The 14411-nt window shown below is 43.4% G+C and overlaps 1 protein-coding gene across 6 annotated transcripts in view; it reads right to left on the bottom strand.

Moving 5' to 3' along the window:
* Positions 1-719: 719 nt before the first annotated feature.
* The window catches only part of elf1 (E74-like ETS transcription factor 1), a 39113-nt gene continuing 25421 nt past the window's right edge, over positions 720-14411 (bottom strand). For 3 of the 6 annotated variants that reach the window (XM_026146046.2, XM_026146038.2, XM_026146030.2), the window contains exons 2-10: positions 9180-9497; positions 8649-8705; positions 5684-5858; positions 5124-5228; positions 4839-5000; positions 4635-4718; positions 3776-3968; positions 3265-3624; positions 720-1800 (exon numbers count right to left, since the gene is read on the bottom strand). In XM_026146046.2, the coding sequence (XP_026001831.1) occupies positions 1008-1800; positions 3265-3624; positions 3776-3968; positions 4635-4718; positions 4839-5000; positions 5124-5228; positions 5684-5858; positions 8649-8705; positions 9180-9251 (2001 nt within the window). In that variant the 5' untranslated portion in view covers positions 9252-9497 and the 3' untranslated portion in view covers positions 720-1007. The remainder of the gene's footprint in view (positions 1801-3264; positions 3625-3775; positions 3969-4634; positions 4719-4838; positions 5001-5123; positions 5229-5683; positions 5859-8648; positions 8706-9179; positions 9498-14411) is intronic. The other 3 variants (XM_080289559.1, XM_080289563.1, XM_026146064.2) reach the window with 1 other exon arrangement.

Raw genomic sequence — 14411 nt, 5'->3', positions numbered from 1 at the left:
ATCAATAGATTCATATATATTCCATTTGATAACAACAGGATTTAAACCTCGGAGCCTCTGAGGCAGAGACTGATAAAATCTGTTTTATCTCGTGTATTCTTTCTCTCCATTTGTGCCTCCCTATCCTGCTGTGCCTTCGGTCTGCAGCTCTATACAAACAGTTTTGATGTTACACTGTCCTTGATAGACGGAAAATGCCCATTTCCATAGTAACACAGTGTTTTAAGGCCAAGGGTATTAGAGAGTGAATGCATACCTATTTTGTTTATATGAAAATAAATGCGTAATAACTTCTTGGAAGTCTGAAAGTCTGTGAAGGTATTTAGTCTGTTTTTCATCTCTTACGCAGCTGTTTCCAACAAACGGTCTTGAACTGTTCTGAACTTCCGGTAAGGCACTCTTCAATTGAACTCCGAGATGTGTGGGTTTTCTTTTTTCCAGCAAACACAACATCCGTGCGAAAAGTAACTCGTACCTGATGTAAAGATCAGGTACGCTCACACATTGCCAGATGCCAAATGGTCATTGCACCATTTGGCATTCAGTCCCCGGTTTTTGGTTTCTTGCATTTTTCTTTAAACACGTGAGTCCAGTGAGATGAAAAGTTAAAAAAAAACAGCTAACTGGCACATTTGGTAGACAGGGATTCCTGGTTTATCCAATGGCTACTCTCCTAGAGGAAAAAAAGCATTTTGTGTTTGTGCATGTGTGCATATGTGTGTATTTGTGTGTGTGTGTGTGTGTGTGTGTGTGTTGGGGATTGTGTCTACAGAAAAAAAGAATCCTAAATCTGAAAAGTTACTTCTTAAAAAAACTAAACACTCCCTTGATTTTTAAAATTAGGCACATGGTCACAAATATGTTGGTAAACAATAAATCCTGAGGCTGAACTGACCAACCTTTAAAAGCTGCAAGATCCCTCGTTCTGATCTTTGATCAGATCACTGTGGTAGGTAAAGAAAATGGATTCAATTTTGGTTCAGCTTTTGTTGAAGAGTCCTGCAGCACTAAGCCTCTGCAGGTTCTGTCTTTATCTGGATAAAGTTTGCAGGCAATTGAACAGACACTGGCAGCTCCTGCAGGCCTTTGATTCCCTGCTCAGGCTGCAGGGACATCTCTCCACGCACTTCCAGCTCCTCCACAGGGGTCAGACCCTCACTAGGGCTGCTGCTCTGAGAAGAATGTCCATTAATTATAGTTTCACTTGCGCCCTCTGGGCCCTGGCTTTGACTGGTATCAATGATAACAGTCCTGTACTGCAGCTCCGCCTCCCCTGCTTCCATCTCCTCTTTTTCAAAAGTATGTGCGGCCAGTGATGGATCGCCGTTCACCATCGACTGAAAGTAGGTGGGGTCCAGCATCTCCTCTTTCACCTGCAGCCCTGAGAGGTCGCTAGATTTGAGCACAGTGGCAATTACGGTGCCGGGCTGCTGTGCCACCATGGTCTGCCCGCAGGTGGTGTTAATGGTGACAAGGCGGGGGAGACCATTGAGGTTGGAAGCGGTGGAACTAATGACTCCTGGAGGGGAAGTGCAGGAGGAGGAGGCAGATGAGCCCAGACTGGTGACCAAGAGCTGCTGCGGGAGGCCATCCTGCAGGCTGTTAGCCCCACCTGCTATGGAAGCCGTATGGATGGTAAGCACATCTTTACCACCTGCCGTCGTGGAGGGCATGGTGTGGAGGATAACCCGAGAAGGGGAGTGGCTGGAGTCCCCGTTGGCTAGAACAGTGAGGGGAACAGACTGAAGCGAGCGGGAAGATGTCAGGACCATAGGAACTGATGCAGGGGTGTTAATGGTCCTGATAAAATAAAAAAAACAGAAGATGTAGGTGAGTCTCCTCACTGTCTCTGACAGAGTTGGTGTAATTGAATATTCTCTTTATATCTTTGCAAATATATACAAGGTTTGTTTTTAACGGACACCTACTGTGAAAATTAGCGACCGCACAGCTATGAGCCTAAAAAGCACAACTAAAGCCTTTATTAAAATAACAAATTGTGCTGACAGCTGTACTGTGGAAATTATGAGTCTCTTCAATTTCTAACAGCAGACAATGTTTAACCACTAAAAAAAAAAAAAAGTAGAATTTTGTGATAATACAGGCAGCAGACTTGGCAACAGAAAAATAAAATGCAAAGTAAAGCTGTGCCAGAACGCAAAAAACAGAAGAAGAAGAAATGCACTTTATAAAAATCTAAAGGTGATCTGGCACTTTACTGACATCAACAACAAAAAAATGAATTATATAAAGTAAAGATTTACTTCAGCTCTGCTGGGTTGGCTGTTGCTGTGCTCACCTCACAGTTTTATTATGTATAATGAAACTCTGCATCTCAAATTCTCAAAAGGTGACATTTTGTACATACGAGGCTTCGAGATGTAATTGAGTTCCCCCTACAAGACGCCGCCACTAATATAAGAGCGATAAGCTTTGACTCAGACATTTTCTGTGAATATCAGGTCCAACGCTATGATGCATGCATGTGTGAGTATGAGTAAGATTTAAGCATAAAGCATTTAACATAAACTTAGTTTAGAATAATCAGTTTATGTATCATTTGAGATTAATAATGACATTTATATTTTAATTACCACGTTTTTTATGTTATTGGTAAGGATACCTGACTGACATGCACTTTGGTGGATGACGATTATATGATTTCTTACTTCTTACTTCATTTGTTTTACACAAAAATCACAAAGACAAGAAAGCGTGAAACACATGCGTGTCTGAAGAATTGAATGCTGGGCATATTTCGTGTCTAAGAACAATGGCTTATAAGAGTCTTGCATTTAATGCTCTTAAGAGGCAATCAGCAGAGACAAGCTAGCTGTTACCCCTTTTCTAGCCTTTGAAATTACCAGCATTTGGCACATTTTCATCACACACGACAACAGCGTCAATCTTGTAGTCTAGCTCTTCGCAAGAAAGTAAATAATCATAAGATCTGACTCAGTGTTATCTGTGTTCTCTGGTGGATATAGAGTGTATTAGAGACACCGACTCTACCATATATCAAACTCACTCTTGGGTTTTCTGTATTGCAAATCTGTTACTTTTGCTGACATATGGACAGATAGATCCAGAATAAGCTAATATCAGCCCAACTGATTTACCCATCGAGCCCTAGTTTGAAAGATCATTAAGCAGAGAATGATTTTCTGGTATCCGCTGTGGAGTAATGAAACAAAAATAAAACTACTCCTCATTTTGCTGTTGGTTCCTCTTAAAACACCTCTGGTGTTTTTCACAGTCGCTCACCTTAAAGCTTGTGCTGTTTCCTGGACTCCGGCCCCTTGGTTGGCTTGCAGCATATGAACAGACTGGAGGAGCTGCTCAGCCTGTCCACCGTTAGCTTGCTGGTAGAGACATTCATTGTTTGGCTCTTTCTTCATCTGTTTTACCGAGACGTGCTGCTGACCATGAGCTCTTCCGTGCCCTTTGGACCCTCCACGAACCACAGACCGCCCGTTGGTCGATCTCTGGTTTCCGTAGCCGACATTGGTATCAGAACCCGTCTCTTCATCCTCAATCACCACGAGGTCAGCTGGCATCTCCTTAAACTGATAGACCAGCCTCTGCCCCTCCACTTTAGCCAGGATGCCTCTCTGATAGTAGTATCTAGAAAAGAAAACAGATGTCCAACACATTATAATCATTCCTGATGGGCATTATGAATACATCTATGGAACCATGTCTTTAGGTTTCAGAGCAAAATAAAAGCTCATTTGAAGCACAGCGTTGCTCAGAAAAATGATGCTCGTATGTTCACCTGAGAGCTCTTCCCATGGTCTCATAGTTCATGTCAGGTTTGTTCTTGTGTTTGCCCCACAGCTTTGAGACAGCCTTGGAGTCCACAAGCTTAAAGATGCCTTTCTCCCGCTGTGTCCACTTGATGTATTTGGGACAGGTGTTTTTATCCTGCAGTAAGGCCAGAAGGAATTCCCACAGGTAGATGGTATTGCCTGCAAATTGGGGGGGAAATAAATTTAGTCTTGTTTTTAACTTTCAAGTGAGTCAGACGTTCGCGACGAAGCCTTGGAGCTGTGCTATAGACATCTATAATTCATTTAGTAGTACAGTTTATGAATATATGAACGCCACAGGGTTACAGGAGGAGCTGCTCTTTTATTCCAGCCATTGTATGTGTACATGCGTGCCTTGGGATGACATTAATTATATCAAGTCTGGGAGTAGATTACTCTAATTCATGAAATGCTTCGGCCAGAAGTGGTTAAAAACAGCAACGCTCCCAGTAGTCAGATGAATCCCAGACACCATGACAGGGTGATGTATATGTGTGCAACTGAACCTGCTGTCCCCAGTCCCCTCCTCTTTGAGTCACACTGTAGGGTGCAATGAGGTTTTACATGGCACACCACTAGTCTCCTTCTATCGGCAGAGCATCAACGTGCCCTCCAGCCTGCAATCACTTCTGTTTCCCTGTGAAACACAGCACTTTGAGATCCCCTCATCCATTAACTCTCCTAGATTCGACCCCACTGGACTGCAGGGGTTGAGGACTGCTGTTTGCACACTCCACATGAGGAAATGGAGCGTACACAAGAGGAGGACAGACCTTGATTTTTATTGGCTGATTATAGAAAAGTGGACTAGTTAGTGAGGCTTACCTTTGCCCTCTTTGCTCTTCTTCCTGAGTGGTAGGTTAGGGGTGGTGATGGGAGAGCAGGGACGGACCGCCCGCGGCTTTCGCACTATGATTCAAATTATGGAGTAGTGTGTTATAAGGTGAAAGGCCACAGTGAAATCATCTAATTACCTACAACAGTGAATTTTTAGTGAGGGAGTTCTAACAAGGAGGAAAAATGTCTTACCTTTGGTTTTTTTCTGAGGTTTTAAGGGAAATTTTTGGGGAATCTCATCCATAGATGAGGTGTCCTCGTCTACGGACATGTCAAGGGCAACACCGTCCATCTGGTCAGGCCTCAGTGGGGCATATGTCAGGTCTGACTCAAGCAGAGTGCCATAGGTGTGAACTTAGCATAAACAAGAGATACAGAAAAGTGTTTCAAGCTGCAATTATGAACAGCGCTAGATCAAAGCTGACGTTTTTGTCACAAGCTGAAGGAGTGGAATAATAAGCATGCAAATTAACTTACGCATACGCTTCTCATCCAAAATGTTGTTCGGAGACTCCATGTTAAGAAGAGCCGCCGCTGCTTCATTTGTCTCCATGCTGTCCTCTGTGCCTGAGACTGTTGTTTCTGTCCACCAGATGACAACAAATTCATTAATAAGAAATACTCGGAGGCTGATGCTTTGCATAATTTACTTTTTTGAGAAGTGTAGGTCAAACACAGGTGAATGGCTACAAAGGTTCTTTTTTTATGTCAGCTTTCACTTACGACAAGGAGAGTACATTTTTAAAACGTTTTTCATTTTAAGGAGAAAGACTTATTTTTAAGTTAATATCGCTGAATGCATGCTTGCATGTTCTGAATTTTCAGGTAACTCACTGTTCAGTGAATAGTTTGTGGGTCAGTCTACAGATTAATTGTAATGAATTAATTCGAAGAGTACCTAAGAAGGCTGTTTGTGCTGTGCAACGGAGCAGGAATTAAATGTGTAGTTTGTAATTTTCTGGCTTTGCATCTTCCACTTGTGTGCTTTGTTAGTTTTGTTATGTCTCATTAAAATTCAGCGTTTATTGCATGTGCACCTGTGAGATCCACCCCTCCTTCCAAGATGGATGGTTCCTCAACCACATGGAGAGTGGTATCCACCATGATACCGTTGGTCACCTCATCGGACTCGAGCCCCGAGTATACTTGCAACAGATCGGCTGCGGGAACTTGCTCAACAATCACCGCTGGGAATACTGACGGGTCGTCCAGCTGCACAGAGAGCAGACACACAGACACAGAAAGGTTTGAGATGCTGTAACACTAACGATGCCCCTCGGAGGCAGAGGACCGTGGATCTTTGTACATACGTCTTTGAGTGTATATGCAATAAAAATACAATCAATCCCTCTGCTGCACGTCATAAATGTGATATAAAAACCACACGATATCAAGATAGTGTTAAAACACTGGTCTCTTATTTTTACTGCCTTGTGAAACACTGTAGATTCACACTCATTTTTAGCTAATGTGTAGGCGCATAGCATGGAGGAGAGCTCATTTCTGTGGTGCTGTATTGGTCCAGAGGAGCCTGCTGAAGAAGCCAGGAAGCAGCTGTTTGTTCTAGCCCACTTCACCTGAAGAGTTAATCTTATGTTCAGAAATGATATAAGACCAAATGAATGTTAATGCATGAAGTCATGAATTGCAGGCAAGCACACCCTTCATCATCTCCTAAATGTGCTTTGGGAATTCGCTATCTCATTTCAGGCATGGCACAATCTGATGCAGGAAGGAGCGAGGGGAAAGAGGGAATTACCAGAGTGTGGGCCAAAGTGAACTCCACCAATAGAGACCATGTCAAAAGGGCTCACTGGGCACTTGGTTTGTGTCGGTCAGAGGCTAATTCAGTCCTTTGAATATGTGCAAAATGTGGTTCTCAAAACCTGACAGTACTTCTCAAATAGTATAAAGAAAATGCAACATGAAAATCCAGTGGAATGCTGACTTAATAATCATTCAAATAAAGCATTTTATCAGCATTATATAAAGAAGTCAACTTGATGCAAAACATGTAGTCACCTGGGCACCAGCAGATGGCAGCACACTACACTTCAAAATGCTTTGAAATCATTTCTTCTGTGCCGCTGACAGGCAGACGAAGCTACTATGTTTAGCTTCGTGAGAAATGGTCTCTAAATGACAATGTGTCGGAACCTCGCTGAATTACATCAAATGATTCATGTTGTGATTTGTTTTCATTTTAGACAAACAATGTCGATCAATGAAACACCTTAAATCACATTCCTAGAGTGATGACCTGATTAAAAGGAAAGACAAAAAGGTGTGGTAGGCGGAACATGAATAAAGGCTTATCTGTCTCTTTGCACAAGTGTCCATTGTTGGTTTGGCCCTCTGGGGCATACCAGGTGTCCAGGCCTTGAGCTGGGGGGAGGCTGGGAAGAGGGGCATTCGAGTGTGCGTGGCTGCATACCCATCCCGGCTATAGTTTAACCAGGAGCCTAACCGATTGGCTCATTATTTGGACACAGTGTTAAACGGTTAGCCCTCCTTAGCAGCACTAGCGCTAATTATTCATGGATTCTTTATTAATAAGGTGTTTATGAGTCGAGGGAGGAGGTGGCCCTGCATAATGTCTACCATACCTCTACCAGATACAGACAGCTTGTGCCATCTAAGCAGAAAAACCACAAGGCTTCCTGGGACTACTAAAAACCCTGGATTTTGCTATGACTGCGAGTGCTATCAGTGTCTCACTGACATGCACTGAATATTTCCCATTAATCAGACTCTTTGGTAGACATACTATCAGAGTGCGAGACAGTGAGGCTACCCCATTTTCCCGGCTTGACTTAAATTAAGTTTTCTGTCCTTGAATAAGAACAAAGCGTGTGTCAGGAGATAAAACCGTTGCGACTATTTGTCTGCGTCTGAAACAGCAGCCTTTCCCACCCTCTCCCACTAAATGCAGACAGCCTGTGATCCCACACAGTTTGCTGACAGAGCGGCAGACACATGTTGCTGCCGTCTCCGCTGTTGTTTTGATGTTAAATTGATTGTTTTTTTCTGTGAACAATTCAGAGTTGCATTGCTGTGCGAACCCGCTGATAATCCGGCAAGAACTATGAAAGAGTGAAACTGTTGTTTAAAGGAGTAAAACGATGAGAAGGTGGTACAAGCACCCTGCATGCAACACAAATTATACTGCACATACAACAAGTATCCTAACGGCTTCTTCCTCTTTCTTGACCTAAATAGTGTTTCTAGTAGGGAAACACAGGCGATAAAGCTCCAACCAATTTGCATTTCTGAGTTCCCCATTCTGCTTTGAAAGCACAGCATCTGTGCAGCCTGTTCCCCCACACCCCACTCTCTTCTGCTTTACCTGCCTAACCACAATGTAGTCCAACTGTCTGTACACTTTCTGTATCCGCATCACGATATTTGAGAAAGTGTAGCTGGCGTAAGTAAGAGATACCATCACGTTTAAAAGCTGCTTGTTTGCCTAAAGCCACATGCCTTTATAATGTAGCTTAAAAATGGAGGAAATTTTGGGACCCTTTTCGCGTCTCCCTACCCTCAGCTGAAGCAGATCCCGACTGTGTTCAAACTACACATTGGCTTACAAACCAATATAGCAAGGCTAATCGTTACAGAATCTACTTGGTGATTTTACTCAGCTCCGACAGCTTTACTGTGGCGAGAAAATAAAATCTTTAAATGTCTAAATGGCCGCTGCAGAAGTGCCATTGTGAGTTGTTCGTTTCAGTGTGTGTGTGGGGGTATATTCATGAGTTAGTAAATAGAGGCAAACTGCTTGTCTAACAGGCCAAGTGGGTGCAGCAAGTCACAAAACTGTAGCACTGGAACAATACAAGACCTTTTGCTGGAATTATCCCATCCCTTCTAAACAGCCTTGTAACTGGTCCATCAGGTTAGGCTTGAACTGGTGCTATTCAGGGATCCAATGACAGCCTGCCACTCTAGATACACACATACAAATACTAGGACACATAAACACACATACATCTCCACACTTACAATCAAGCCTGCTCCACAGGATTCAGACCCGGGTGTGGGGAAGAGATAACTGCACACCTGACCGAGCAATGAAAAAACACACAGGCACAAGTTGACATCGAATGCACACAGTAACCTTTGGGTAATAAACACATTCACGTCCTAGCCCCACCCTCTGCCTCCCACACACCCTAGCCTCACTGCAGGTTTTTCAGTCTTTCCATTTCTGTGCTACCGGCAGCCCGCACTCTTCTTCCCAGACCTCCTCTCGGCTCCATCCTCCTCCCTTTCTGTGTCGTCAAACTTAGAGATCACAGGCTAATCCTACCCCAGTGGCCATGCTGTTTACACTAGTTTTGTTTGTTTTGAAATGTATTTCATTTTTCAACAGGATTGCATACAGTGTGTCATGTAGGAAAAGACAGACGGTCGGCCACTGAGCTCGACGGGTTTGAACGCTAATGCAGACCCTATAAGTCGAGTCATGAAAAAAAAAATCAACAACAACAGAGAGTTGCATTTGAAAAAGTGATTTCTCTGGTGAGATTGTACCTGATTGATTTCGTCCATCCCATTGCTGGCAAATTCAAACACCAGTTCACTGGGTTGTACTGCTGTCGTCATGGTAGTGGAGTTTCAAAGTCGAAGAGCAGCCTAAAAAAATCCCAGCTATAACTACTCCAGCGCAGACAGACTCAGTTTCACCTCACAAAATGGCCTCCCTGTAATCCCGTCTTTTTAATCTGAGCAGTTATTGCTCAGAGAGAGACCATGAGCCAAGTTTCAGAGGAGTCCTGTGGCCCAGGTGGGAGCAGCCTCGTCCCACTCTGACACGGAGGCTGGGCCCTGCTGCGCCTGAAGCATCTACACCTGGAAGATGGAGAGACAGAGGTGATAGGTCAGCAGTAATTCTAGTAATTTTACTAGAAAATCCTCATAAAGTGGAACTCCTGGGACTTCACATTGGTTAGATCTATAACCTGCTCAAATCTATGCAGTTTAGGCATTATCTGGGTCATGCCTAGTTTTGATCTGATGCTGAAAAATCAGATCACTGACTGGTTCCAGCCTAAAAACCTTTTTTTTTAAAAAGTCACTAATTAACAAACGTTAGTGTCACCAGGTTTAAAATTTCTTATTTACAATCTGTGCAGTTACTTTTACTGAAAATATCAATGTGAATACAAACGGTAGAGATACAAAGCGCAAATACTCCATTTACAGTGTTAATAAACAGACCGTCAACACTTGTTTAATGATCAATTAATCTGTCAGTAATGTTCCAGATTGACTGATTATGCTTTAATTAAATGCTGGAAAAAAACGTGAGCATGTAGAAAAGTTACATGCTCTTGGTGACATCATCAGACAAAAAAATTCAGGACCACCCCCCCAAAAAAAAAAACAATAAAAATTACTGTGATAGAATTTTCTGCTGTTTTTGAACTTGTAGGGTCGAGACCTACTTTATACATTTTTTAAACAGGATTTCTGGTAGTATTATGAGTAAATCTGTTTTCTTTTTCACCGAACTACTGCACAGTTCATTCTGATTTAAACACAGATGTCTTTTTCTGCCCCTCAGTGTGAAACACCCCTCAGCACTCTGCCTTAGATCATAAGGCTCAGCGGGGTCGATATTATGATCACATGAGCAGTCTGAGCAAACCCTCCCTTGTTTACACACACACACATGCAGACACACATACTCTCACATACACACACAGGCAAAAGATCACTCGTCTGATGCGGCTCTGGAAGCCCCTCTGTACTGACCCTCAGGGAGTTACTGTGATCACAGCCTGTGTTGAAGGGAAACTGGTGGTCATGTACTTCTTGTTGTGTATATGTGTGTGTGTCTTTAGGTGTGTCCCAGCAATCGATACCCAAAGGCAGGTTTCGGGAATGAAGGGTAGGAGGGGCTGATTTTGGGTTAAAGTATAAGTATAAACCCAGGGGCGACAAACACAGCCCCTCCCTCTTGTTTCCCAGAGATCAGAGCTGGCAGGAATAAAGAAGTAAGTTGGAAATGTTTGGTACCTTCCCCCACCTCCAAACACTCGCTATTCCTGCTTTTGCCACTGCTTCAGGGTGGAGCTTATTTGCTTTTAAATGCCTGTATGAGTGACAAACTTGCATACGAGGCCAAACTGTATTTTAAAGGAACAGAAGAGGAGGTGATAGTGAAGGACTTCTGCAGCTCATAGGGCACAGCCAGCAAACACATTAAAGTGTATTTCTCTGCTAAGCATCCAAACAGACCAGTAGCATGCAGTTACTGTCTGGAAGGCATTGCTTTGGGAAACAGAAGAGAGACGAGGAAACTTAATCAGAAGGCTAGTGTTTCACTCCAGTCAATCTTTCATGCTGTCCCTGCTGCAGCATCCATGCCCACCTCCGCCAGGGCTGGACGCTGCCGCCATCTGTCTGGAGCTCAGTGTGCTGGACTTCTTGGCATCTTTATGCTTGGTACTGTGAATTACCAGATTCAAGCCGAAGCGATATACTGTGTGAGGCTTCCAAATTAAACACATATGTCTGCTTTTTAAATCATTTGCAGTTTCCACTGGTGTACTCGTACACTTACAACAGAAGCCTTGATCCATGTTTTGCAAACTAAATGTGTGTTATCTGTATCGCATGCAATCACTCTGACAGGGCCCTGCCCAGCTTCGCAGCAGATCTGAGAAGACACGCTGCTAATCTAGCAGATGTTCTCCGCTGCAGACGTTCTTGGTTCCCCTTTTGTAGTTGCAGTTTGTGTTCGATTTATGGACGTTTATCAAGCTGTACATTTCAGCTATCAAGGACTGTGCCTATAGAAGGGTAAATAATCAGCATCCAGTCACTAGCCACTTATCAGATGACAAAAAAAATGGCTGTTATCAAATCAACAGGCATAAAGATGAAAGTAAATATAATTTATTTATTTCTCTGCTTTATGCTTGTGTTTATGTGCAGTTTGCTACAATGTACCAGACCATGTCAGTGGTTGCATGTACTTTCTATATTCCTGTCAGAGCTTCATTGATCTGGATGACCCAGTTGGCAAAGTGCTAACAGCAGACTGGGATACAAGAGAGCCAGCCATTAGTCAGACGCAGCCTGCACATTATCCCCCAGCACATGACAACAGCTGCCTTGTCCCAGCACAGGGGCAGGGTTGTAACTGCATTTACTACGTCATAAAGAGGAGAAGACGAGGACAGTGAAGGGAGGGATTTTACTGGGATGTTAGTGAATGCATAATAGTCTACAGAGCAAATAGACTGCCTGTGATTCGCTATGGGTGGGGCCTTCTTTTGCCAGACTTGAATATTTCAGCGTGGTTACCAGGTGGGGCGTTCTGGTGAGGTTTAATGGCTTAATGCTAGTGTGTGCAAGGTTTGACTCCAACCAGACACATGTGTTTTTTTGGGTTTTTTTCCATGTCATCCTGTCTGAATATGTCCTTGTGAAAAGAAAACTATATGCTATAACATATTAATAACTACTTAAAATGTGCACTCATTTATTTTGGAGGGGGATGGGTGGGTGGGGGTTCTGGGGATGTTATTGGGGTGTTATTAGCGCAGAACTACCCATTAACACCCAGCAGACAGAAATAGTTATCTTTGTAAGATTGTGGTCAACAGCTACCTTCTTCTGTTTGTTGCTGGTGTTGGGCAGACATCTGTACACAAGTGTTTTTGCTGAAAACAGCTGCCTGATGCAGCTGGAAGCAATGGTGATGTGAGTGATGTGACTGAAATAATAAAGTCTGATGCCTAAAACCAAAATAGTAAGCCTTAGGGCACTACAATTCTAGCAGACATGGGGAGATCTATAAAGCTGGGCGCTCAGGACTCCTTTCACATTAAAGCTTTCTTTCACATATTCAAAACCCAGCATTGTTCACTTTAGTATTCTAAAAGATTTTTGAATGTTAGAACTCGGCTGAAATTACATTAACACATTTTTGGTTATCCCAAGTGCATACTAATGGTATAGCTCATTGGAATGTAGCATAATGAGCATTATTATCAGTTACAGCTGACATTTTGGCTCCATTGTGGCCCCTGTCAGGTGACACAACGATGGGAGTCTTTCTATCACTCAGCTCTCCTCAGACAGTTATGACTGGCTGTTATATATGGCAGTTCAGTGTGCAGCAGACTGAAGAAGCATATGAACCAAACACTGGCGTACTCCACCCCTACAGCATGGTGACTGCCAGTCCCAATAACAACCAATTAGAGTCAGGATTCATGAACAAATGAAGCATTCCCAGAAGGCCCTACTTCCCCCGCTTTCGTCTCTTCAGCTGAGCTCATTGTTGACCATGAAAGGAGGTAATTTAAGCCAATTGAATGACTGTGCAATGAGTCACCCTGCATGTGGTGAGTGCAAACATTGTGAGATGCAAGAAAAGGGCTAAGCAAACTTTACTTATCAATCCTTTTCAGCTCAGGTTACAAAAATACAGGTTTCCTTAGGTGGCTGATTGTTCAGCAGTGTACTGGGGTAGCTACATAACAACGGTCACAGGATGGATGGTGCCAGAGGGGCAGCGGTATTAATTAAAACCTCACAAAGGTATAGAACGCTGCAGAGGTAAAAACTGAAAGAGAAATAAACCAAGAATCGCTCTACACTCATTACACCTGCAAAGTTCAACACCAGTACAAAGAAATCTTTACCTCACATGAAAGGTTTAATTTTCCCCGGTCGCCTGTGCAGTGATACACCTATGTCTGACATGGCACATAGATGAATGAGAATGCACTGGCTTACTTACCACTATGTTATTATATAGCTGCGAGCATGCTGTTTTTGCAGGAGCCTATTGGTTCCTGTTAGGGAAATGACTCAGTTATATGAGGCCCAAGTTCATTCCTGGAGCTCTGTGATAGCCCACATGGGCATCAGAGGATCCTGATCATCATTTCTGGACAGCAGTTCCCCTTTGTTTTTCTCAGTTGTGGCTAACCCACCCACATCTATGTAACAATGCCACTTTGGACGCCAAGGAAAATTCCTTAAGCACAGCAGTGTTGCAAACACAGCACAGATCAGAGCGAATAATGAAAGAACAGCTGGATGTATATTCTACATTTTGAGACAACAAAGCACTAAAAGTACAGGCAGTGTGGATGAATTCAGCAAAGTAAGAGAACAGTAATTAAGGTCTTGCATCACAAAGGCAGACAAAAAAAAACACACTAACAGGGCGGTTTCATCACTGCCATTGCACTATGTCAGCAACATAATTGTTTTGTATACAGCATTTTCTGCGTATTCTATATTTTACTCAACACCTAGCGTTGCACAATACAAAATGCCTCACCGTGTTTCAAACTCCAACTCCACTTTATTGACCAGAATAAAGCAGCACTTTCACAGCACTCCAGGGGCCACACCAAGCGTGTAGTGATAAAATGGCTGGAATGGGCACAGAGGCAGGCATAGACACCGGCTAATGGCATGCAGCTGCAGAGCACCAGGCATCAGAAGCACAGACAGCAATGCATCCGAGCCAGCACTCGCTGTGTCTGTGTTACACTAGTAGGCAATTGGTTCTGCCGTGCCAGGGCCAAATGAAGACTGAAAGAAAAATGTCACCTCGCGCACAGGCTTTCAAAAAGCGAATGGAATGTAATCTCATCTCCTGCGAACGTTGTACTTTTCCACTCAGGCTTCAAGCTCTGGAAGAAGGACCCATGCCTTCCTGTGACAACGGCTGTCCGTGCCAGCTAACACACTATTCAGTATAACATTAGGCTTTTTTATGGAAGATTGGACATT

The sequence above is a fragment of the Astatotilapia calliptera genome, chromosome 2 (genome assembly GCF_964374335.1).
Source record: "Astatotilapia calliptera chromosome 2, fAstCal68.1, whole genome shotgun sequence".
Taxonomy (NCBI): Eukaryota; Metazoa; Chordata; class Actinopteri; order Cichliformes; family Cichlidae; genus Astatotilapia; species Astatotilapia calliptera.
This window is presented reverse-complemented; position numbering and strand designations above follow the sequence as displayed.